The 25,125-nt window shown below is 35.6% G+C and overlaps 1 protein-coding gene across 3 annotated transcripts in view; it reads right to left on the bottom strand.

Annotated features, from left to right (window-relative positions):
• Positions 1–1,195: 1,195 nt before the first annotated feature.
• The window catches only part of LOC143340550 (agrin), a 903,627-nt gene continuing 879,697 nt past the window's right edge, over positions 1,196–25,125 (bottom strand). For 2 of the 3 annotated variants that reach the window (XM_076762655.1, XM_076762654.1), the window contains 11 exons: positions 13,660–13,848; positions 11,272–11,445; positions 8,297–8,636; positions 7,871–8,098; positions 6,525–7,129; positions 5,289–5,700; positions 4,248–4,501; positions 3,207–3,300; positions 2,914–3,021; positions 2,096–2,270; positions 1,196–1,584 (listed from right to left, as the gene is read on the bottom strand). In XM_076762655.1, the coding sequence (XP_076618770.1) occupies positions 1,312–1,584; positions 2,096–2,270; positions 2,914–3,021; positions 3,207–3,300; positions 4,248–4,501; positions 5,289–5,700; positions 6,525–7,129; positions 7,871–8,098; positions 8,297–8,636; positions 11,272–11,445; positions 13,660–13,848 (2,852 nt within the window). In that variant the 3' untranslated portion in view covers positions 1,196–1,311. The remainder of the gene's footprint in view (positions 1,585–2,095; positions 2,271–2,913; positions 3,022–3,206; positions 3,301–4,247; positions 4,502–5,288; positions 5,701–6,524; positions 7,130–7,870; positions 8,099–8,296; positions 8,637–11,271; positions 11,446–13,659; positions 13,849–25,125) is intronic. The other variant, XM_076762656.1, reaches the window with a different exon arrangement.

Raw genomic sequence — 25,125 nt, forward strand, 5'->3', positions numbered from 1 at the left:
GTTGACCGATACATTCGCCGTATACCCTACGTAGAATTTAACCGCGGTGTCCATTATATGGAATGTAATCTGCATAGTGGTATGTATAATATTCTATATTTATATATTTATATATTTATATAATATATCTATTCCTTTGCGCATTTGTAAAAAGCCTTGCTTGCCTAGAAACAACATTGTACGTGTATCTGTTCCGCATATATTTTTTACGCGCGTGTATCGTGTACGTATAGTTGTTTATGCGTGTCCGTGTATCCGTGTATAAATGTATTTTATTCCGTGTTTTTTTTTTCTCTACTGGCATAAATCAACAAGTCCTTTAAAATACATTCCTCTATTCTGATAATCCACGATCGTTAAATCTCTCTACCGAAACACTCAAACATAACACCGATTTATCGTTTTGTTTGTTTTCTCTTCTCGCTATTATGTCTGCCTCGCGGTTCTCCGCACGTTGTTTCGCACATCCATTTTTCTCCCTTGTTTTTTTTTTTAGTCAGTCTTGGCATCGTAAAACATTTATAGGTGCTTCGATATAATAACTTACAGAGTAACGACTAACGATTATCAATAAGTTTCCCCATAACGCGTTTCGTCTTTATCCACACCCCCATCGTCCAACCCTGACCGTCGTTTCCCTCGTCACACCTCGCGTCGATATTATAACGTAACCCCTCTTCCCCCCATTTTATACGTATACGCGTTAAATTGATACATACATATATATATATAATATATATATCCATATGTATATTAATCTCGTCACCTTAAAAATATATTATTGTCCTTCGATGAGAACGTAGCATTCAACGCGATGCTTCCTCTTACTTATGTCTTCCCTACACTTCGTCCGATTGTTCGAAGAACGATCACGACAAACGTAGGCTCTCTGTCTCTATACTATTCGAACGAAAATAAATATAGGAGTTAGCCGGTTACATCATTGGGTTCGCGTTTCGTTCCCCAGCGGCACGATAATCGTTCCCTTCAATATTTCCTTCGGTACGGCTTTGGCAGGAATCACGTGTCTCTTTATCGGCTTCGGCTTCACTTCCATCCGCCATTTTGTTTCCGGTTCCCTCGACCCGTTCGAGACCAAAGGCTCGCGTTTCGTTTCGGTTTCCTTTGCTCGGAAACGGACACCTTCCAAAGGACTTCCCCTTACTCCCCCCCATTCCCCTCTCCCCTTCCAGCGTTTGGGTTTTTAGATTTAGGCTGATGCTAACTCGTCGTGGACAAAGGCGTCGTCCAGTCGACGAGCGTGGCCGGAGGCGACGTCACGTTGACGATCGTCGTTTCCGGGGTTCGTTATCATACGTCGTTGTCGTGACAGAGCTCGATCTTCCGCCTGGAAGAAGTTGACTTCCTCAGCTGAAGTCGTCGTTTGTCCACCACGAAGTTCTTCATGCAGCCCTTGATGCCAGGGTGACCCGGCTTGCCGCCGACGAACAGCTTGCCGTTCGTCGTCAGCAGGGTGGTCTCCGTCGATACTTTCACTGGGGGGAAGTCGTCGATCTGTATCATCGATGCTCTTTGTCTTCTCGATGCTTTGATATGATGGAACGCGCCGTCGTCCACTCGTTCCTGAAACGTTACATCGATAGAGTCAGACAAACCGTTGCAATTTAACACTTGGGTAGTAGGACTTTTGGGTAGGATTTATGAATTGTGACAAGTTCAATACCGCTTCTCCTTATAAAACTTTTAGATCACGTGGTCAACAACTGTCGGAGATAGTTTTAGTCCCGTAAAAGATGGTTATGGTCTGGCAATTAACGCGTCAAGGATGATAATATACTTCTGCGAATAAAAAGTATTCTAAGTTATTGGAATTTCATTTTCAGAATTAATTCAACTGTTTCCATCCTTCCAAACCTTGTTGGAACTCGAATACTCCGGACAAATAAGACATATGTTTATTTTTTATTGTTCTTATACGCAGAATCAATTGTTGAAAATTGATGATCGAGAGATGCTCTTTATTGAAACTACTAAACAAGGATGTTGTAACGTGGATCACGTAGTTTAACGGAAAATTATGAGTGTTGAGAGACGCTGGTAAGAGAACAATAATAAAGAAAATGTTAATACAAACCGTGCTTCTTAACGATATTTCTTCGTTTCTGGTTTTATGCGTAAGCACTACTTGGCCACCGTGTAACGATAACATAAGGTGTTCGACTTTTCCTCTTCCGATCCAAGCAATGAGACCCTCCGAGTCCGTCGTTCTCAGCCTCAGCTCAAACTTGTTCGACTGTTGACCTCTGCGCCTAAAATATCATTCTTCATAATAGCTGTTCGTTACACGAATCTTTCAACATCGATCTACAGTGCCATAGGTCAAGGACATTACACATACAGGCAAGCATGACACCCAAGTGAAAAATGAAAGTATATTTATTACCCCTTCAAACCTGTTTCCTCCATCACTAGCCAAGTTTTTGTATTTATCTGACATACGTTAATCACTTTTATTATTCTGATTTGAAAATCTGAACGAAATAAAATAATTGTTTGGAATCCCCAAAATGTCCTGGGACGTTAGTTTCGGGAAATATTATGTTTCAAGAAATGTAAGAACAAGGTAATGCTTGTTTCTCTGAGCATGTTTCAACTATGTTGTTTTTTCTAGTATAGAAATTATACTAAGAAAAAATACATGGTGTGAAACTTACTTACAAAACCAACAAATATTACCTTGTACTTATGTTGAGCAATCGGAGTACAAAAACGAATCGTTTGATTTCTGTTTATATTATACTTCGAAGTTTCGATAACCAGGTTTGAAGGATATATCATTGACAGTTTCTACTCGAAAATAATGGGGATCATACACGTGATAATACATGGACACAAGGAATACGATAGCTCCCTCAAACGAGTACACCACAGCCATTCTTCCTAGAAACTTACTCCGTGTAATCGTAACTGTTGTAATCGTAGTCGTCGTCCTCCTCCAAGTCGTAGTCGGAGTAGGACTCCTCAAAGTACTCGCCGAGGGTAGTGTTAGTCGAGTTAGTACTAGTTGGTGTTACATAATCAGAAGGTTAGTGATACTTTGTTCGTAAGGATCTAGTCAGTCTACCGTTACTAATTTTATTGGACAGCCTAACTTGGTGCCCCTAATTGAGGAATACCTCAAGAGGTGTGCTGCAGTGATCTAAGAATATATGATGGAATTGTTTCGAATTGTTTGAGCGGTTTACCTTCTTCCGTTGCGATGCCTGAACTGTAAGAAGTTCTCGCCATCGAAGCGCACCGGTCTCTCGAATATCTTCGTGGACACGTCGTAACCCATGACTAAAAAGTACAGAAATAAATCATAGTAATTGTGTGTTAAATTCATCGATACTTTAATTCCTACCGCAGCCATATTCCTACATTTTTAATATTATTTAATAAAATAGTACTGTCGTCTAGATTTCTAAATCTGCAAATGATTCTTTTATGTTTTTTCATACATGTAGAAACTTCACGATTTGGTAGAATATATTACTATCAGGGATTTAATAACTTACATTTATAAATGCATTTCAGGTGGATTATATAAGAAGTTTATAATGTAAATTACCACAAATGTATAATTACGATAAAAATAATATGATAAAGGATTTGTTTAATGGTTCCGAAATGTCAAATTGTCTTCGTAAATCGTTTATAGAAATACGAAACAATAAATTTTCTTAAGGCTTCTTAATAACTTGGCAAAAGTCGAAGATGAACTTACAAAATTAAAAAATCAAAAATAAATAAATATTCCGTCCTTATTTTATAAGTACAATATCAGAGAAAACCATTAATTTATTCAATCTTTTCATTTCCGCCATGGTTGCAAGTCTTTTTCAGAGACGACATTCGTAACCAAAAGAAATACATATATGTATGTATACTTATTAAACATATAACAATGATAAAGAATTTTAAAATTGTTGAGGCACAAGGACTCGATGCTTCTTTTTATTTAATAACAAAAAACAAAATTATCTCAATTCGTCAATGAAAATGTATATTTTTGTATATACTAATCGATTTTGTATTTTCTTTGGTATAATTTCAGTAAATTGTTATTGTTGATTCGTAATGCTATTCGCGAAGAAGGCTTGTAGCCGTGGCAGACACGTCAAAATTAAGTAAATAAATTGTTTCGACTGAATTTTCACTTGGATACTAGGAATGAATATTTATTTTTGACGTTTTTTAATTTTGATAAACTCGTGCAAAACAATATTAGAATCGAACGAACTTACAAAATTCGCAATGCAGGCCGTTGTAACCGTTCGCACACTTGCACAGATAGCTATTGAGAAGAGGCAAACACACTCCGCCATTGTGGCAAGGATTTTTGTTACTAGGACACGGTAGACCATCGTAAATGTCCGTGTTATGCTGGGTGACGTTCACTGCTAAATTCTGATACGTTTTCCCGTTCACCATCAATCTTTGTATTGCGCCATCCAATCCAGTCCGGGCTCCAGCTAAACGATGAACTTCTCGCCAATGTCTGTAAAAAAGTACAAAATTCTAAGCATGAGTATTTACTTTGCTTATCGTGTTCGAAGTGAAATATTATAACATGTTTAATGTGAATTCATTGATCTAACAAAAAAATGTTTCGAATGAAATATTTGAAAAATAGTATGCCTTTTGTATAAAAAATTCGAAACATTTTTCATATCTTTAAACCATATAAAAAAGAAAAATCAATTCAGAAACATAATGTTATGTTTCATTTCAATCATCTGACGTTAAAATAATATAATTTATGTCCGAAGTACAGTTCATTTCATCTATTATGATTTGGCCTAGTTTCGTGGGTCAATCTGTATAAATATGATACGGAATAATAATCCTTATCGAGGAAACAAATTTCGTTACTTGTTTTCCTGTCTGAACGCGGCATGTCAACGTGTTTTAAATGATACGCGATACAATTTATTGAATTGGTATTTTGTATGTAATCTAACAATAGAAAAAAGTAGTGATTAAAAAATAAGAATAGAAAATTGCTTGATATTGATGACCTTCTGTTTGAAACATTTTTCGTTAAACTATCAGAATCAGATTGAATATTGTTCACTTTATTGTCAATATTATAGCAATATATCAGTAAGTAAATCATACAAGAATACTAAAGAGTGCCCAATGGAAGGTTCGACACGTTTATAACAAATTAATTTTACTCGATCAGACTAGTAAAGGATTAATTTTCTATCATCTATTAGAAAAGCTCACTCAGGTGTAGATTTCAAAATATTCGGTGAAAATTTTTAATTCATTTTCAAACGTACTTAACACCACCGACGTAAAGTGGCATTTCGAGGTTCAGTTCCGTCAAACGAGGTCCGGATAATCCTCTGGCGACCGTTCCATCATCCAATTGAAGGATACCTTCTCTACCGAGTCTGCTGATTCTAACGCAATGCCACGTGTCAAGCGTGACAGGATCCGGAGAGGTGATATTGGCGATACCGCTTCCAAGATTGAATCTAAACTCCAGCTTGCCGTGGACCAGGTTTAGACTGATAAAGTCGCCGCGTCCATTGTTCAGCTGGCCATTGTAAAGCAGCAAACCATCGTTTGCTCGTGTAAGAAACCATAGTACAATGTAGAACGCTTTCGCCACCCCTTCTAGACACGGGAGTTCAAGAAAACCATCGCTTGACATTTCGGGTATTAGCAGTTCTGTCAATTCAGCATCCACTGTAAATAATCGGAAAAGTTAAAGTTAATCCACGTGTATATTTTGGGAGTTACATCCACTCTCTAATAATATTTTCATTCGAGATACAATACTGGCAAGTTTCTTGGATTAATTTGTGTTGGGAGGTTTTGGTGCGTCTAATTACTAGGTTGGGTTTTACATTCTGATTAATATTACTATTAATAACGAAGGTTGTGGTATACAAGGTCGTTGAATCCATCTTGACACGAGCTACAATAATATGAAGTAAAAAACATACAATACTATTTAAAAAATGAAGATCACCCGTGACTTTTTTGGAATAAAAATTTATAGCTGAGCAGAAACTGATTAGTTATTGCTTGATTTGGTTTTTATGTCAGAAGTGTATGTGTGTGAGACCCTGTATACTGAGGTCAATTAGACAAATTACTAGAATTATTCTGGAAATTGATTTGAATTTGATTGCCACATCGATCAGTACTTTTCAGTAGGTAAAATGTTCGAAAATATTAATGTACTAAGTAGTATTGTACAACCTTCAAATGAAAAGTCAAAGGAGTTTCATTTATAATAACAGTGGATAATGACTTTGGTTTCAAAAATTGTATTTTTTATAATATTGTTTCAAATTCTAATAGAAAATTCTTTATGCACTAAATAATAAAAAGGTATGCAACAACATTGCCAGGTTCTTTTGATTTCAATAGTAGAAGCAGCATCGTTAGAGTTTCAGTGAGTTCGAGGTAGCAGCAAATATTTGAAAATATTTAACTTGTTACCTCCGAACTTTGGTCTACCCTACTAATATTGCTACAATAATGTCGTAAATAATTTAACTCACGAATCTCGCAGTGCTCGCCAGTCCTACCCGGCGGACATTTGCAAACGTAACCGCCTTGCGGAAGAATATCGCAGGTGGCTCCGTGCTGGCAAGGTTCGCCGATACAGGGATCCAAGGATTCCTGGCAGTTTCTGCCAGTGAACTGTGGCGGACAGATGCACCTGTAGTCGGGTGGCTCGTACTTTTCCACGGCGTAATTCCCGTGCTCGTAGTTGTTCTCGTAATCGACTTCGTAATCGTAATCGCACTTGGCCGTCGTGCAACGTTTCTTCGCGCTCTTCTTCGGCCTTCGTTGATTTATAGAGGTGCAATGCGTCCCTTTGCAACGCACAATGTTCACGCCGGTCTTGTTTCTTCCCTTCCCCCGTTTCTGCATCCGTCTGCATTCGCGACCGTTGCAGAGATCCTCCTCGAAAATCGGTTGGCACGTGGCGCCATTTTGACAGGGTAGATTGGCGCACGCGTTTTCGCCGCACTCTTTAACGCGATAGGTTTCGAGGATGTCTTTGTCGTGGCCCACGTGCAGGTCGACGAAGTTCCCGTTGATCTTCATCTTTCGAATACAACCGAGGAAGCCATGATTGGTGCCGATGTTGTTGTATACCCTGAAATGAAGATTATCAGTTGAAAATCTCGAGAAAAATTTACTTTGATTGCGCGATAGTCTTGTTTTTTTAAACTAGCATACAAATCCTATTCCATAAAGCATTTGTGGCGCTGCTTTGCTACGGGTAGGATCTCGTGAAATTGTAGGAGGCGTGAAAAGGAGAGGGGGAGTGTTTCATCCCGGCCTGCTAGTGGACTCATCAGTAAGGCTTCCTAGCAGGCCCTGTCTTAGATGACTGGGATATTGAGAAGTCGGTTGAGGAATGTATATATAGCAACCGAGGGGTTGGTCGAGCGCTTGTGGGAGGCGACACCCTTCTTGTATAAGGGTGTCTTTATAAAAAGTATAGAATTACTTTTATTTGCTTCGAGCTTAATTCTTGAGAAAATCGAGTTTGAAGATCCGCTTTGTACATTTTGAAAATAATATTTATGCAGCATTTAGAAGCTACTGGACTCGTGAAAATGCACAAAAAAATATTTTATTGCCTCAGTTACAATGGTAAAGTATTATTCAATTTCTCTTTGTACAAGGAATCTGTATGTTTTGGCTTGCCTCATCGACTTGAAACATCTTATTATATATAATACAATATAAAGTTACTAATTTTTAAATATCATGCACAGATTCGAAAAGATTGATTCGTATGAATAAACAAGAAATAATTTCTGTTTCGAAGAATAGAATAAAATTCATACAATGGAGGATTGGAAAATATTTTCCTAAATTAGATACGTACTTGGAGTAATTCGTTGGCATATTCCCGATGTACGTGTTCTGGTTCAGGTTCAGCGACTTCAATATTCCTTGACTTTGACCAAGCACGTCCTCACCGTCGTTGAAAATTAGAATACCGTCCTTGTGGTACCTCTTTGCCGCCACGCGATGGAACGTTTTCATAGTAACTCTCTCTGTAGAGGTCAGAACCACTGGACCGTTTCCCAAATTGTATCGGAATTGCACGAATCTGTGGAGGAAATTGTAAAGGAACATTTGAACAGACAACGGGAGGCTCGTGGGTAGTGAATATGTTAGAAAGGGAAACGAAGCATCGTTACGTTATCTACAAAATTATGTCGAAAATTGTTCATTCTGCGAACGATTTGATAATTAAATTTAACGTAGCATGTCATCGTAGAGAGTTCGGTAGATAACAAGTACTGACCCATCGACGATGGCTAACGACACGAAATCCCCGGTTCCGTCGCTCTTCTGTTGGTTGTAAAGTATAATCCCATTGTCGGCGTATGTCTTGAACTCGACCTCGATGCTGAACTTGTGGTAAGCTTTCAATCTGTCCATCCTTACGTAGCTCTTGCCATCGAACGACGGCACTTCGTAATCCCTCCTGTTGATCTTCTCGTCGCACAATAGTCTCGTATCATTCGGCCTACAGATGCAAACGAATGTTGCATTGGGCAGGTCAATGCACGTCAATGTTGCGTGACAGGGGTTCGATAGGCAGGCACGGAATTCTTCGGTCGGTGTGACTGGCACGTAATTAGCTGAAAACAGGTTAATTAGATTCGTTCATTATCCTTCGGTGGACCTAAGAAATATGGAATATTCGAGATGATGAAAAGACTGTTATCAAAATTGTTTCATTACTTTAGGTTCTTTCTGTGTTTATAATGTGTTGGCGAGTGATCAGAGAAACAAAATTGTCCTGCATAAATACTCTATAAATATATATAGGTTCATTCTATAGGAGGCGAATCTACATATTAGAAAAAGTGAGAAATGAAAGTGTCATACAAACACGTGCTTTTAATTATCTGAAAATGAAATATACAGGGTGTTCGGCCACTCCATGGAAAAATTTTAATGGGAGATTCTAGAGGCCAAAATAAGATGAAAATTCAGAATACCAATTTGTTGATTGAGACTTTGTTGAAAAGTTATTAACGTTTAAAGTTTCATACTGACCGGAAATTTTTCGGTGAAATTAAAAAATTTCAAATCATTCTGAAAAAATTATTTTTGATTGTGGGGAGCAATTACAATCATTTTTTGTCAATACACATATCCCCGAAATCTTACGCGTTTTCGAGAAAAAAATTCCTTACCGAAAATGTAATGTCTGACCATACCACTGATATGTTTCCCTGAAATTTCATGCGTATGTTTAAAACATAATAACTCCTGAACGGATTGAAGGATTTTAATGTTTCAAAAGGCAAACAACGCGTATTTTGGTGAAGAATATGTAGAAATCCCAAAAATATCAGTAAAGTTGGTTCTTAACCTCGTAAACTGTGAAAAACACCATAAAAATAGTCCAATTTTCAAACAGCCATAATTTCTACAATAGTGAATATATTTAAATGAAACTTTTTCTTGAAGTGCTCATTGGTATCTACGAAAAAGTATTAGGCAACTTTCTATAGGGCGTCAAACAAATTTATTAAAAATGAAAAACAAATTTTTAAGAAAAATCGACAGGGAGTAGATGGAGAAATTTTTCGGCGAAAAAAAATTTTCAAATCGTTCTAAAAAAATTATTTTCGGTTGCAGTAGTCGATTACAATCATTTTTGGTCATTACACATACCCCTGAATTCCTACGCGTTTTCGAGAAAAAAATTCCTTGCTGAAAATCTAATTTGAGGCCGGAAATGGTTCCCCGAAATTTCATGCGAATCTTTAAAACGTCATAACTCCTGAACGGATTGGACGATTTTGATGTTTAAAAAAGCAAACTACGCGTATTTTGGTGGAGAATATGTAGAAATTCTAAATATATTCGAAAAGTTGGTCTTTGACCCTGCAAAATGAGAAAAACCCCATAAAAATGGCCCAATCTTCAAACAGCCATAACTCCTACAATAGTGAGTATATTTCAATGAAACTTTTTTCCGAAGTAGAGCTCATAGGTACCTACAAAAAAGTATTAGACAACTTTTCTGTAGGGCGTTAATCAAAATTACTAAAAATGAAAAAGTAAGTTTTAAGAAAAATCGATAAGGGGGTAGGTGTCCAAATTTTTCGGTAAAATTAAAAAGTTTCAAATTGTTTAAAAAAAAATTATTTTCGGTTGCGGGGGTCAATTACAATCATTTTTGGTGAATAGACATACCCTCGAAATCCTAATCATTTTCGAGAAAAAAATTCTTTACTGAAAATATACTGTGTGGCCGGGAATGTTTCTATAACTATTTGACGAAGACTCAATCAATAAATTAGTATCCTTGATTTTCGTCTTATTTTGGCCTTTAGAATCTCCCATTAAAATTTTTCCCAGAAGTGGCCGAGCTCCCTGTACTTAATAAATTATCTGTGTATTTTGAATATAGTGTTTCATATAATGATATAAGATATTAAAAGAATATAAGATACACAACCGTTACTGTCACAAACATATGACATGTGATAGAGCATCTGATTATAGAAGATGAAAACATCATTTTCCAGCAGGATAGGTATCAATTTTAATTTGAACCTTATCAAGAATCTATGAGGGATTCCCGCGAGGAAAGTTTACAATCAGGAGAAACTATCAATATACATATCCCAAATATAATTCTAAATAACTTGATTGTTAATGTTCATGACTGGCTACTATTACAAGTAATTAAAAATTCACTAAGTACTAATCGAAAAATACTTAAAAGTAATATTGAGTCCATATTTTTTCAAAACCTAAAATACAATTTTATATGAAAATTTTTGTTCGCCATGCTTATTTTAAATGTAAAATGACAATATGAAATCTGTAAATCACACAAACAATGCCTTCAGTTGCTGCTTCAGTGTAATGAAAAATGTAAAAATGTAGATGAGTTCGTGGTTATTCTTCAGCACTGTGTTCATATGACGTTTTCAAATTCTTCTAACGTGTAGATTCACCCACATCTAACCCAAACCTAACCCAGACCTAAAATACAATCTTATATGAAAACTTTTGTTCGCCATGTTTGTTTTGAATGAAAAACGACAATATGAAATCAGTAAATCACACAAACGATGCCTTCAGTTGCTGCTTCAGTGCAATGAAAAATGTAAAAATGTAGATGAGTTCGTGGTTATTCTTCAGCACTGTGTTCATATGACGTTTTCAAATTCTAGCATGTAGATTCACCCTCTGCAGTATGGGCATCTAAATTTCTGCAATCTACGTGGAATAAAATATTAAATAGTTTACCGAAGCATTCTTGTCTGTCGCTGGTCTCCGCGTATCCGTCGGAGCAGATGCAACCTCCGTTGGAGCATTCGCTGTTCGGTATAGTGCAATCCTTGTCGTCGGTGCAAAGGTCACCGAGCAACGCGGTGACCACGCGAATCGTCGCTGGGGTCGGCCGGTAAGCGGCTGCGACACCTGAAAAACAATCGTGACGGTGAATCGATCGACCCACGGGGTTGTTTCCCTCCTTGCGTCGGGAAGGGACCGTTCCTTGCCCTTCGGGACGATATCGATCCAGAATTAACCACAAAAGCGGATTTAGAGTGCACGTATCAAAGCGACGCATACATAGGCACAGTTCGTTATCACGATCCGCCGTTATTTCGAACTATTAATTGCGTCGCGTCGAGAATATTATCGCGAACGAATTACAAAGCACCGGTTATGTCGGAGAAGGTAACGTTTTCAATGAAACGCGTCCTGTGTCTATTCCGCAAGCTCTGTTTGTTAGCGCGTACCCGCGACGCTCGAATGAGAAGCGACGCTTCCTGTCGACGCGACGTCTCTGTAATTTTAATTTAAACGAGGACGTTATTGATAACTGAAGCGAGAAAATTATTCTTGAAACGGGAAACTTTCCATCGTTAGAAATGAATTTTGAAACGTTTGAAGCACCCTTCGGTACATACAGGGTGTTCAAAAAGGCTGGGATCAAACTTATACTACGTTTTAACCCTTTGCACTCCGAATTATATTTCAATTTTGTTACCAGCAGCTACCAACGCTTTTAAGTGTTTTATTTGAAATTTACCTGTTAAAATATCTGTTTTATTTACACTGTTGTTGTATTCTGTAATTTCTAAGTGTATGATATCTGTTTGGTTTGGACTTGAACAAATGTCGAGTGGGACTTGACGAAGGAGCTCCTGAGATAAAAATTGATGTCGAGTCACACTCGACATAGGAGTGCAAAGGGTTAATGAGATCAAATAGATGACAAAGGTTCATACAAACTTATGTTCGTAAGTGTTTTACTGAAAATATATAAGCATTCAAAGATCGGTATGTCAACGTGTTTCAAATTTTACGCGATACAATTTATTGAATTGGTATTTTGTATGTAGTCTAACAATAGAACAAAATAGTGATTAAGAAATAAGAATAGAAAATTGTCTTGTACCGATAAACTCTTTGCTTGATATTGATGACCTTCTGTTTGCAACATTTTTCTTTGAATTATCAGAATTAGATTGAATATTGTTCAATTATCTTCGACGTATAAAAGTTTATTGTCAATATTATAGCAATATATCAGTAAGTAAATTATACAAGATTACTAAAGTGTCTATTTTTAAACGATAGTGTCTATTTTCCTACGATGTTATAGTTTTTTTAAGGCAACGGTGCACCTCAATAGTGCATATGTATTTTGCTTAAAGAAGTATTAGGATACCATGTTTGAAAAATTGATATCTTTTAAGATGTTTCACATTTTTTATACGATATGTCACGAACATTTGCGAATTTAAACGCACGTTTAGATCAATTGAAATTTGGTTCGTTTAGTGTACACGGTCATCGTATAATCTGTTCGTAAATTCACAAATTCTAGTAAATGTTCGCAGAGATATAAACGAACATCCAGAATACTCAGTAATTATGTATGAATCGATTAATTGTAAGCACGTATCATTATTCCTCACCATGACTTATAATTTACATTTTATAATTATGTGAAATTAATCAGCCAAATAATTGGATGCGTGCTTTACGAAATTCTCACTTTTTTCATCGAGCGTGCACAAAGCATTCATAGAAAATTCAAACACATTTGATTTCTAAATTTGCGAGCAATCAATAAATGCTCGTGTCATTTCAATTTTATTGAAGTAAGGGAAGAATTTGTTTGTTTCTTCTAAACGTTTACATTCGTGAGCAAATGTTTACGACAGTACATCGTACATCGTAAAATTCCTAATGAGGATATACAAATCAAGTCAAAATACATTTAATCACATACTATAAAAAGACAAAATTACTGTAAAAAATTTCACTATTTTGATATCAAAAATATAAATTTCAATTTACAGAAATTCTAAATCTCAAAGTGTAAAATCGCGTATCCATGCTATTGTTATATAACCAAATAGAAGCGAAGAATATTCTTAGGTAATGTTATGTGTGTTTCAATGAAGATTTAAAAAAGTTATATAGTCAGTGCGAGAAATAAAATTTACCAAATGTTTGCAAAAAATATATTACGCCGAGGATGATTATATACCAAAAATATACAATTATACAGAAAGGTGAATACAAATAAGAATTATTTTCTTAATTATTTAGCTTGAGGAGATTGGACGAAACGGTCCGTGCAAATGGGTAGGGAAGAAAGAAGGGACTAGTTTTTACCGTGTTTTAAATTGTCTCTGTCGATCGTGATGGTTTCTTGATGCGCTCGGTGGGTGTAATAATACCGTGGATCCGGCTCCATCAAATGCCTGGTAGATTTTGATAATGGAGAAATGCCGGCCGCTGGCTGGGTGTATTGCACCGCCGTGTACCTTTTAACGGGGAAGTCCGTGTTCACCATGGGATCGTCTGAAAATTTCACGAAATTCCGACATTCTGCAACCATTTGAGAATGCAACGAAAGAAACGAGGCAGACTTAAAACTATTTAAAGGATGGTTCTAATTGAGCGCGTTTCAGACGAGCAGCAAAACGTAACGTTCATTATGTAAATGCGTTTTCTTCATCCCCTCTACCGAAACAACGTTCTCCTATGCTAGTTTTCATATTTTTCATTTTCTTCAGTTTTTCGTTACGGACGACCCACCCAAGAAACAAAACTACTTAAGTGCTTTAATTATTTTCCTTACTTAATTGTTCTTAACTCCCGACAATTCTTAAATTTTTATCGCTTTGATTAGGTACAAAAATCTTTATTGCACTGTCACACAGTGTTGTAACAGCTCCGAATTAAATTGAGAAAATATTACATTCGTAATATATTTATTAACTTCGTGGGAAATTAAAGAAAGATACAAAGATATAAATGCGGCGTTTAAAAAGAAATGTGTCACCTTTTTTCAGTATTAATTTTTCATGTTGAAATTGGGAAGACATTTATGTTCGTCTTTGTAACGTTAGTGCTTGCAAATGAAATATTATAATAAGGTTATAATGGTTCTGAATTGTATGAAATTATCTCTACACTTATACAATTTAACTTAGAGATAAAGTTTGGAACGAATGACCAGTATAAGTGGAAGACTTATACACAATGGCGTCGAAAGAGCCAAACTATAATACAAACTACTAAGTCGAAAGGAACATTCACCAAAACTAACAAAAACTAAATTGTATATTATAATATTTTCCAGGAGTAAGTGATATTGTTTTAGACTGTCTGTATAAAAAGAATTTTTTCTATGACGATATTAGTGAACAATTTAAGTTTCTTTCTTAAATTAAAAAGAGAAAAACAAATTTGCTCATCAGTCTTTGAGATTTTGTGTTTCAATTTCTTGTTATGCAGTTTGTATGGGAATAAATTGCTTTTACATTTCTTTGTTAAATTTTTAACAAATGTAATACATATCGAATCACTAATAACAGATGCAATCCATTTGGACCTAGTGCCACGTTTTTAATCTAATGTTTATTACTACGTTGCATTTTATGATTCTCTTATATTTTATGTTTGTTAATCGAAAACATCTCACTTTGATAGTTCTTCTAGGATCTGTTGTTAACATTGCTTATTACCGAACAGCATCAAATCTCGGATCAAAATATTCAGATAAATATTTATTTAAGCCATTGTTGAAACTATATTAATGGTTGACCGTAAAAAATTTCTTATGCTCGTCAACAAATCGGTCAAGATTGACAAATCTTGTTCTATTTATAATTTAGTTGTTCACTTAATACTGTATCCTGGAATTACCATTTGTTTCTGTTTCTATTTACCGTAATTTTCTATAAGAGAATGACTAAACATTTATTTCCATTGCAATATATAGGGTGTTCGGCCATACCTGGGAAAAATTTTAATGGGAGATTCTAGAGGCCAAAATAAGATGAAAATTAAGAATATCAATTTGTTTATTGAGGCTTCGTTAAAAAGTTATTAAAAAATTAAATTAAAAAATTTCAAATATTTCTGGAAAAATTATTTTCAGTTGCGGGAGTCAATTACAACCATTTTTGGTCAATACACATACCCTGAAAATCCTACACACTTCCGAGAAAAAAATTCCTTACCGAAAATGTAATGTCTGACCATACCATTGATATGTTTCCCTGAAATTTCATGCGTATGTTTAAAACATCATAACTTCTGAACGGATTGGAGGATTTTAATGTTTCGAAAGGCAAACGACGCGTATTTTGGTGAAGAATATGTAAAAATCCTAAAAATATTGGAAAAGTTGCTCCTTGACTCCATAAAATGAGAAAAACCCCATAGAAGTGGTCCAATTTTCAAATGGCCATAACTCCTACAATAGTGAATGTATCTCATTGAAATTTTTTACCAAAATAGAGCTTATGGGTACCTACAAAAAAGTACTAAACAAAATTTCCGTAGGACGTCAAACAAATTTATTAAAAATCAAAAACAAACTTTTAAGAAAAATCGACAGGGGGTAGGTGCAAAAATTTTCCAGCGAAATTAAACAATTTCAAATCGTTCTAAAAAAATTATTTCTGGCTGCAGGGATCAATTACAATCATTTTTGGTCAATACACATACCCTCGAAATCCTATGCACTTTCCAGAAAAAAATTCCTTACCGAAAATATAATTTCTGGCCAGAAATGTTTCTATAACTTTTTAACGAAGTCTCAATCAACGAATTGGTATCCTTGATTTTCTAAAATCTCCCATTAAAATTTTTCCCATGGATGGCCGAACACCCTGTACATTTCTTCAATGTCGTTTTAATTTCTTTGGTACAAATAGATACATTATAATTGTCGATAGTTCTAGTGTCAATACGTTGTATAATAATTTTCCTATATTTGAAACAAATTACTACTGTTCCTTACTGAAAACTCCGACACTACTTTTCGACCAATCCAATCATAACGAACAGAGGATTAAAAAGGGGAGGGGGGTGTGAAAGAACGATCCCTCAAATACTTTCTTCCGGACGTAAAAATTCACACTGTGCTCGCTTCGACTCGAATCTACCTTTGCGCGCGAATGTTTCGTGTGTACGTGAAGTTGAACGTTTCAACGTTTTAATCACGGAACGAATTTCCATCCCGTTCCCGGCCTGCCGCGACAGCGATAGGAAATCGGAGCCCCGCACAAAAGAGAATTTCCGACCCGGAGGCGGAATGGCGGAGGTGCGTCGCAATTTCTCTAAATAATGAGAATCGAAAAGCTAATTCTATCGGAGGCAGTAACGCGGCACTCGGTAACAGGAGTTGGAGACGGCTTGATGGGATTTTAATTACTTTCCAATTGCAGCGTTGCTTCCTATTATTTCACATCGACGACTTCCGCTGCACGCTACTTTTTCCTTCGTTTTTTTTTTGCTCCCCCACCCTCCGTGCAGCTGTATGTCTCCCAGCCCTCTCGTTCCTCCGAAACCCCCGTCGGTCCCGTCGTATTCGCGTATTTCTCTCGATATAATCGACTCGTTTATTGACTGCGGGACAATCCGACAACAAAACTTTTCTCTCGTTTCTGTCCCCGTGGAAAATATTTTCCGCTCTGGACACTCTGGTAAACGCCGAGGGTGAACCGGTGTATGTAGGGGAGTACGTAACGACAGAGGGAGCGAGAGAGAAAGAGAGAAGGGAATGGATTTAGTCAATTTAAGAGTTCGTCGATTGGCGGAGAAGAGAGTCTGACGGGAAATACGAGTTGACATTTACGAACCGAGGAAATTTCTTTCCCCGACCCGCTTGGTCGATTGGTCTTTTCATCGGGGGGCTTTGCCGACGTTAGCGTTCGACTGTTCCATTACTTCATTCTCTTCTTGTTTATTTTACAAAGAGCGCCGAAGTAACGGGAGGGTTAACCCTCCTCCCGTATACTTATCTGTTGAAAGCGCGGAATTTTAACAAAGTTAGTAGTTCAAATGCGAGAACGATGTCGCAGCTACTTTCGGGTTTACGTTTATCCTCCCTCGTTTCTTGTTTTAAGGGACGGTGATGGCCGCGTGCGATGGAACGTTAATTTTTCAGCGAGTTAAAGAAGCATTTTTGTCCGTCCATGGAGGAACCGGGACATTTCTTGAATTTTATAGCATCAAAACTGTTTAACATGTCTTTTAGTTGTTCACAAGTTTTCATAAACAAATAGGTAATTCTTTTGACGATTTACGAAATGACGAAAAAAAATATTAATTATACTGGGTGTTCGGCCACCCTTGGAAAAAATTTTAATGAGAGATTCTTGAGGTCAAAATAGGACGAAAATTAAGTGTATAAATTTGTTAATGGAGGCTTCGTTAAAAAGTTATTAACAATTAAATTCGAAAATTTGAAATCGTTCTGGAAAAATTATTTTCGGTTGCGGGAGTCAATTGCAATCTTGTTTGGTCATTAGACATATCCCCAAAATCCTACTCCTTTTCGAGAAAAAAATTCGAGTAAGTGTGAAATTATTCGACAAAATTAAAAAATTTCAAATCGTTCTAAAAAAATTATTTTTAGTTACGTGGGTCCATTACAATCGTTTTTGGTCAATAGACATATCCTCGAAATCCTAGCCACTTTTGAGAAAAATATTCCTTACCAAAAATATCATTTTTGGCCAGAAATGTTACTCCGAAATTTCGTGCGAATCTTTAAAACGTCATAACTTCTGAACGGATGGTCCGATTTTAATGTTTAAAAAAGCAAACTAAGCGTATTTTGATGGGGAATATGTACAAATCGCAAAAATATTCAAAAAGTTGGTCCTTCAACCCGCAAAATGAGAAAAACCCCATAAAAATGGTCCAATTATCAAAGAACCATATCTCCTACAATAGTGAGTATATTTCAATGAAACTTTTTTCCGAAGTAGAGCTCATGGGTTCCTACAAAAAAGTATTAGACAACTTTTCTGTAGGGCGTTAATCAAAATTACTAAAAATGAAAAAGTAAGTTTTAAGAAAAATCGATAGGGGGTAGGTGTCCAAATTTTTCGGTAAAATTAAAAAGTTTCAAATTGTTTAAAAAAAATTATTTTCGGTTGCGGGGGTCAATTACAATCATTTTTGGTGAATAGACATACCCTCGAAATCCTATTCAGTTTCGAGAAAAAAATTCCTCACCGAAAGCATGTTTCAGGCCAGAAATCTCTGCCCGAATTTTCATGTGAATCTTTAAAACGTCATAACTTTTGAACGGATTGGACGATTTTGATGTTTAAAAAAGCAAACTACGCGTATTTTGGTGGAGAATATGTAGAAATTCTAAAAATATTCGAAAAGTTGGTCCTTGACCCTGCAAAATGAGAAAAACCCCATAAAAATGGCCCAATCTTCAAACAGCCATAACTCCTACAATTGTGAATATATTTTAATGAAACTTTTTTCTGAAGCAGAGTTCATGGGTACCTACAAAAAAGTATTAGACAACTTTTCTGTAGGGCGTCAAACAAAAACACTAAAAATGAAAAAGTAATTTTTAAGAAAAATCGACAGGGGGTTGGTGCTTAAATTTTTCGATAAAATTAAAAAATTTCAAATCGTTCTGAAAAAATTATTTTCGGTTGCGGGAGTCAATTACAATAATTTTTGGTGAATAGACCTATCCCCGAAATCCTATTCACTTTCGAGAAAAAAATTCAATACGGGCAGAACTTTAAATGTTAATATCTTTTTAACGAAGCCTCCATCAACAAATTAGTATTCTTGATTTTCGTCTTATTTTGATTTCTAGAATCTCTCATTAAAATTTTTCCCAGGGGTGGCCGAACACCCTGTATGTCCTCGAAAATATTTCTGCTGAAAAATAGTAAAGTTATACGTGTGATTTTTTTTGCACAGTAATGTCAAATTTTAAGCGCAATTCTGTCGAAATCATGTTATTCAAAATGGTTGCCACGATATCCCAAGTTCCAGTGAACCGGCTAGTAAAAAATTTGGAAGGAATCTTCAGCACACGTGTTACTATCTCCTGAACAATATGATTTTCCAAATACGATATTTTTTGGATTTTCTTTAGCACGTTAAAGGCAGAAAGCACAAAAAACAGATTTTTTGAATTTAAAGTGTTGTTAAATGTCTGACTTTAATATTTTTTGATAACTCTAGTTCCGGCTATAACCACATTCATACCAACTTTTCTATTTTTAATGAGCGAAACGATTGGAGTTTTGTTTTGAAGGACTTTCGCTAAAATATCGAATATTTTTACATGAAAAAAATTGTGGATATTCTTCGAATACAGATCTAAATATACGTAATCGAACTCGTTATAAAAATGTTTTACTTTTTCCACCAACAAAAATTCCAGAGTGCCGTTAAAAAATTGCGCTTTAGAGTAGAATACCTCCTTAAAAGACTGTGGGTCGTAGAGCGGTCAAACGAAAGAAAATGCGATAAGAAAGCGAGGTCCCGTGCCCTGCACGGATAGCAAGTCCGTGACTGAAAAAGACGAAGGGTGGGAAAAGCAGAAGGGGTTTGGTCCGCGAGCTCGGAGTAATCTGATTTATGTTTGACTCCGTGAGACGAGTCCCGAGAAAGAAGAACTTTTTAAGAGATTGACTTCCAGAGACCGGGAGGACCAGACGCAGCGGTCGAGAGAATCTAGGGGGATGGGAGGGTGTGCTGTCGAAGGGGCTGAGCAATCGAAAATAAGGGGTGAAAGGTTACGGAACTGGCAGGAGACTTTAATAGATTCTGACGTTTCGTTCCGCGAACTTTGTCACCGGCTGTGGAATACTTTGGGACGCGGGTGCAGCTGGGGACTTCCCCTTTTGCTGGAGTTTCCTTCTCCTCTCGCGCGATTCGACGCGTAATCCGATTCGATGAGTCAATCGATCGCACGTGTGTTACGAGTCGGCCAGAGGATTTCTCTGGGATTTACATCCGCACTGTTGTAACGAACGTGCTATCCGACGTATTGGAAAATACGCTGAAAAAATGTGACGAGGATGGTGTAACCGGAACCAAATCGATCAATTTGTAGATATTGAGTTCGGTGAAAATTAACTGGCACCGGCATTGCGTCGTTTGCGTATGTATAATATTTTTTCAACGTTCGTAGCGTTTAATGTTTGTATGTCACAAATTGTTTAAGGGGGTATCCTAGTGTGAACCTTCGAAAAAACCGATTTTCCTTTTTTATTGTATTTCACTAAAGAATATAATTTGATAAATATATCTGCAAAATCTTATCCTTGAACTCATAAAATTAACGAAGTTGTGGCTGTTTAGAGGACGTGATGGCCAACGTCATTGTTATAGGGATACAGAACTTTGAAAGAGTTTTTCTCGAAACTATGTTTACCAGAATTGGCTTAAAATTTTATGTGCACGTTTAGTACACTTTTAACATTTTACCAGTAAAATTTTTATTTTTTCTGTTTCTATAAGCCCTTGAAATTTAAAAAAAATAACAGAAAAATTGATAATCAAACTTCAAAGTGTTGCCATTTTTTTAATTGGAATTTTAAATCATCGTTTCTTCGAAGAGATTGATTTTTGAGTTCGATGAAAATTGGTTAGCACGAGTTTTTCGTCGTTTATATAATATATACATGATGTAATACAAGTTATCCTAGGCTTTAGCGATTAAAATTTATCAGTATATTTTGGTGGTCTAACTAACAAAAGAATGTTACGTATTCATAGATCCTTAAAAGGTTTATAAAAAGTAATTCCAAAAATGTGGAATGCGAACTTTTATTTATTCTATTTATGCGAATTGCATTTTCAATCTGATGCTTTTAAAGGTAATATGACACTTTTATATAATTTTTTTCGTCAACGTAAGCTCTCTATCGGATATAAAAGTTCATAAGTAAAAAAAGAAGTTATAAATAATACTTTGTGGAAAATTTTACTTTATGAATAACAATATACAGGGGAAAAATGTGATATATAGTAACTTAAATTAAGAAGTAGGTAAAGTGTATATTATAGATGTCAAACAAATGTGATCTAAGATATAAATATTTCTGATTCAATCAATGATTCTATTACCCAAATAAAAAAAGATGCACATTTCAAATGATAAAAGCTCAGATACAATTTTTAAATTATCAGAAATTTTAGTACACTTACAAGTTTTTCCTTTTACATGCTGCATATTTTTATATTTTTAAACGAACGATTAATTAAAAAAAAAATTTTTTTTTAAATTTCGTTTGTTTCATTACATTTTATGGAAATTAATCATATAATTTTACTTTACATAAAAATGTATGCCTTGACGTCATATTATATCATATACATATATTACAAATATAATTTCTTGAATAAAAGCAAGCAATTTACATTATGGGGTTCCAACGAAGTCAAAATTTGGTTTTCATTCTATGATTTCGATCCTTAAAAACAGTTCGTTAAATTAAGGACAGACATTCAATTCTTTTAAATATTTGCTATGTTTGTAATTATACACTTTTATAACGAAACTAAGCAAGTTTATGATGGGTGTTTCGCCATCCCTGGGAAAAATTTTAATGGAAGATTTTAGAGGCCAAAATAAGACAAAAATCAAGGATACCAATTTGTTGATTGAGACTTCGTTAAAAAGTTATAGAAATATTTCCGGCCACACAGTATATTTTCGGTAAATAATTTTTTTTCTCAAAAGTACGTAGGATTTCGGGGGCATGCGTATTGACCAAAAATGATTGTAATTGATCCCTGCAACCGAAAATAATTTTTTCAAAATGATTTGAAATTGTTTAATTTCACCGAAAAATTTAGGCATCTACCCCCTATCGATTTTGTTTTTGATTTTTAGTAGTTTTGTTTGACACTCTACAGAAAAGTTGTCTAATACTTTTTTGTAGGTACCAATGAACTCCAGTTCACTACTAAATTTCAATCAGATACATTCACTATTATACGAGTTATGGACGTTTGAAAATTAGACCATTCTTATGGTGTGTTTCTCATTTTACGAGGTTAAAGAGAAACTTTTCGAATATTTTTGGAATGTATACATATTTTTTGCCAAAATACGCGTTGTATGCCTTTTGAAACATTAAAATCCTCCAATCCGTTCAGGAGTTATGATGTTTTAAACATACGTATGAAATTTCAGGGAAATATATCAGTGGTATGGTGAGACATTACATTTTCGGTAAGGAATTTTTTTCTCGAAAACGCGTAAGATTTCGGGGATATGTGTATTGACAAAAAATGATTGTAATTGCTCCCCACAATCAAAAATAATTTTTTCAGAATGATTTGAAATTTTTTAATTTCACCGAAAAATTTCCGGTCAGTATGAAACTTTAAACGTTAATAACTCTTCAACAAAGCTTCAATCAACAAATTGATATTCTTGATTTTCGTCTTATTTTGGCCTCTAGAATCTCCCATTAAAATTTTTCCCAGGAATGGCTGAACACCCTGTATATTCTCCTGAAGAGGGACTAAACCAAGGCTAGAATGTAGAGAATTAGATTCGAATCTTTTCAATCTATCCAATTGCAATTATTCTCACAATCATTGATAATTTACATTCTCGATAAAAATTGTTCAGGATATATATAAATTACAGGAGAAAATAATTTCTTTAGAATTTTATTCTTATAGAAAATCCAGCGGATTTTAACAATTTCTGACACCGTAACGTTCACAGAAACATTTAATTCGATTCCGACGTGTCTTTCACCAAATAAACTTTTTACGGGTCGATTTAAAAGTTTTATTAACAACATTTAAGACAAATCGCCGCCAGCGGATTTCGAGATTTTAAAAACTGCTTCGCTGAAACGTTAACGGGAAACTGTAGACGATCTGGAAACTTTTTATCCCCAATAAGTTCGTTCCGGAACTCGTAGGGACTGATTGGAAAGCTATGCAAAGGGAATTCTTTACCTCGTCGCTCGACAGATTTATCGCGGCCCTGGATTCGTTCGGCTCGACACCGGCTGAATCTCCGGCGGTGAATTTATGGCGGACAACGGTATCAAAAAGCAGTCGGTACAACGTTCGTTCGAACTTGGAGGGCTTTAGCTCCCGCGGACTAATTTATTTTGACAATGAACCGCGCTTAATGGCCAGGACGAAGACGTTTGGTTACCATTTCTTAAGGTTCCGATGTTAAGTTCCGGCTGGGCATATCTCACAGGGACCACTTAAGACGAGACTTCGCTCGGAAGTCGACGGTGATTTAGTTAAATCTACCTTTGGCGCTTAGTTTCGCGAGTTAACGTCACCAACTTTCCCCGGAATTTACCTACGAGTGAGACAGTACACTCTCGGGATGAAGGGAATTCCAGCAATCGGCGTTCGAGTCCGGCTGGATCTTTGGTACTGTTCAATTCCGTGACCTCGAAACGTGCGATCTCAGGGATCTAAATCGTAACACTTAAGGTACTTTATCTTATCCCAATCAGATATCGTGGCACAGACCTTTTCTTATCAGCCTACGGCAACTGCCTAAGTATCCGAAAGAAACTTTGTTTTATCAGTTATTAATTGTTAGGAGATTATCCCTTTTACAAGCAGCCTAGAGTAATTGGACGTGTTTTAATGATCGAACAAAAGTGTCTCGAATGGCGACCCCGGGTCTATTTTGACTCAAATTTGAATTTTATTATCTCATATGTTAGTATTCAAGGATTCTGATTGAACCTTTGCATTATCATATTTGTCAATTCTTTCTTTATCAATGTCGTTAATTTTGCAAACTGTAAAATTATTTATCAAGAAACAATAGTTTACGATTCTGTAGGTATCTATTTGTATAATGAATATTGATGGAGAACATTTAAATTTCGATTTTATTACCATAATGAGTATGCGTATTCATTATGATTAGATTGCAAATTAATGATTAATGACTGCAAATTACAAATGCTGTGTTAGATTACTAGATTACTCTTTGTGAGGATTATTTGGTTAATGATTATGAGTATTATGATCAATTTTTGCTATAGTGATAGACTAGAAATTTCATTTGTTAGAACAAATAGTCAACATATGAAAATTTAATAATCGTTGCTCATTGATTATTAAATTTTTACATAAAGACTTGTCGAAAATAATGTCTTCGAATACTTTGGATATTAAATTTTTAGTATTGATGAGTTTTTGTAAGATGAGACAAGAGATTTATTACCATCATTAATTATAGGGCAGATTAAACGTATTTTCTATAATACTGGTAAAGTACCAGCGCTTAAAGGTTTATTAAATACAATTTATAAAACTCTAAACATAATAAACATACTAGTTTTGATTAAAACGGGTGAAATTCCATCGTTGATATACAATAGAAAGTAGAATCTTCAATACTCAAACTAATTGAGAGCATGTATTTTTCAACGGAATGGACGCGATAGTGAGTTGAACTGAATTCAGTAGTCGAGATCAAGCATTGTATCGACGATAACTGTTACAGAATATACCTTGCGGCAAGGAATAAATGTTTCTAGCATGTTCGATCATTCTGAACGAAAAGTGTTATACAGGATGTTCGGCCACCCCTGGGAAAAATTTTAATAGGAGATTCTACAGGCCAAAATAAAACGAAAATCAAGAATAGCAATGTCTTGATTGAGGTTTCGTTAAAAAGTTATTAAAAAATTAAATTAACAAATTTCTAATCATTCTAGAAAAATTATTTTCAGTTGTGGGGGTCAATTACAATCATTTTTGGTGAATAGACTTACCCACAAAATTCTATGCAGTTTCGAGAAAAAATTCAAGTCGATTCTGAAATTTTTCGGCGAAAAAAAAATT

Source organism: Colletes latitarsis, chromosome 3, assembly GCF_051014445.1.
Source record: "Colletes latitarsis isolate SP2378_abdomen chromosome 3, iyColLati1, whole genome shotgun sequence".
NCBI lineage: Eukaryota > Metazoa > Arthropoda > Insecta > Hymenoptera > Colletidae > Colletes > Colletes latitarsis.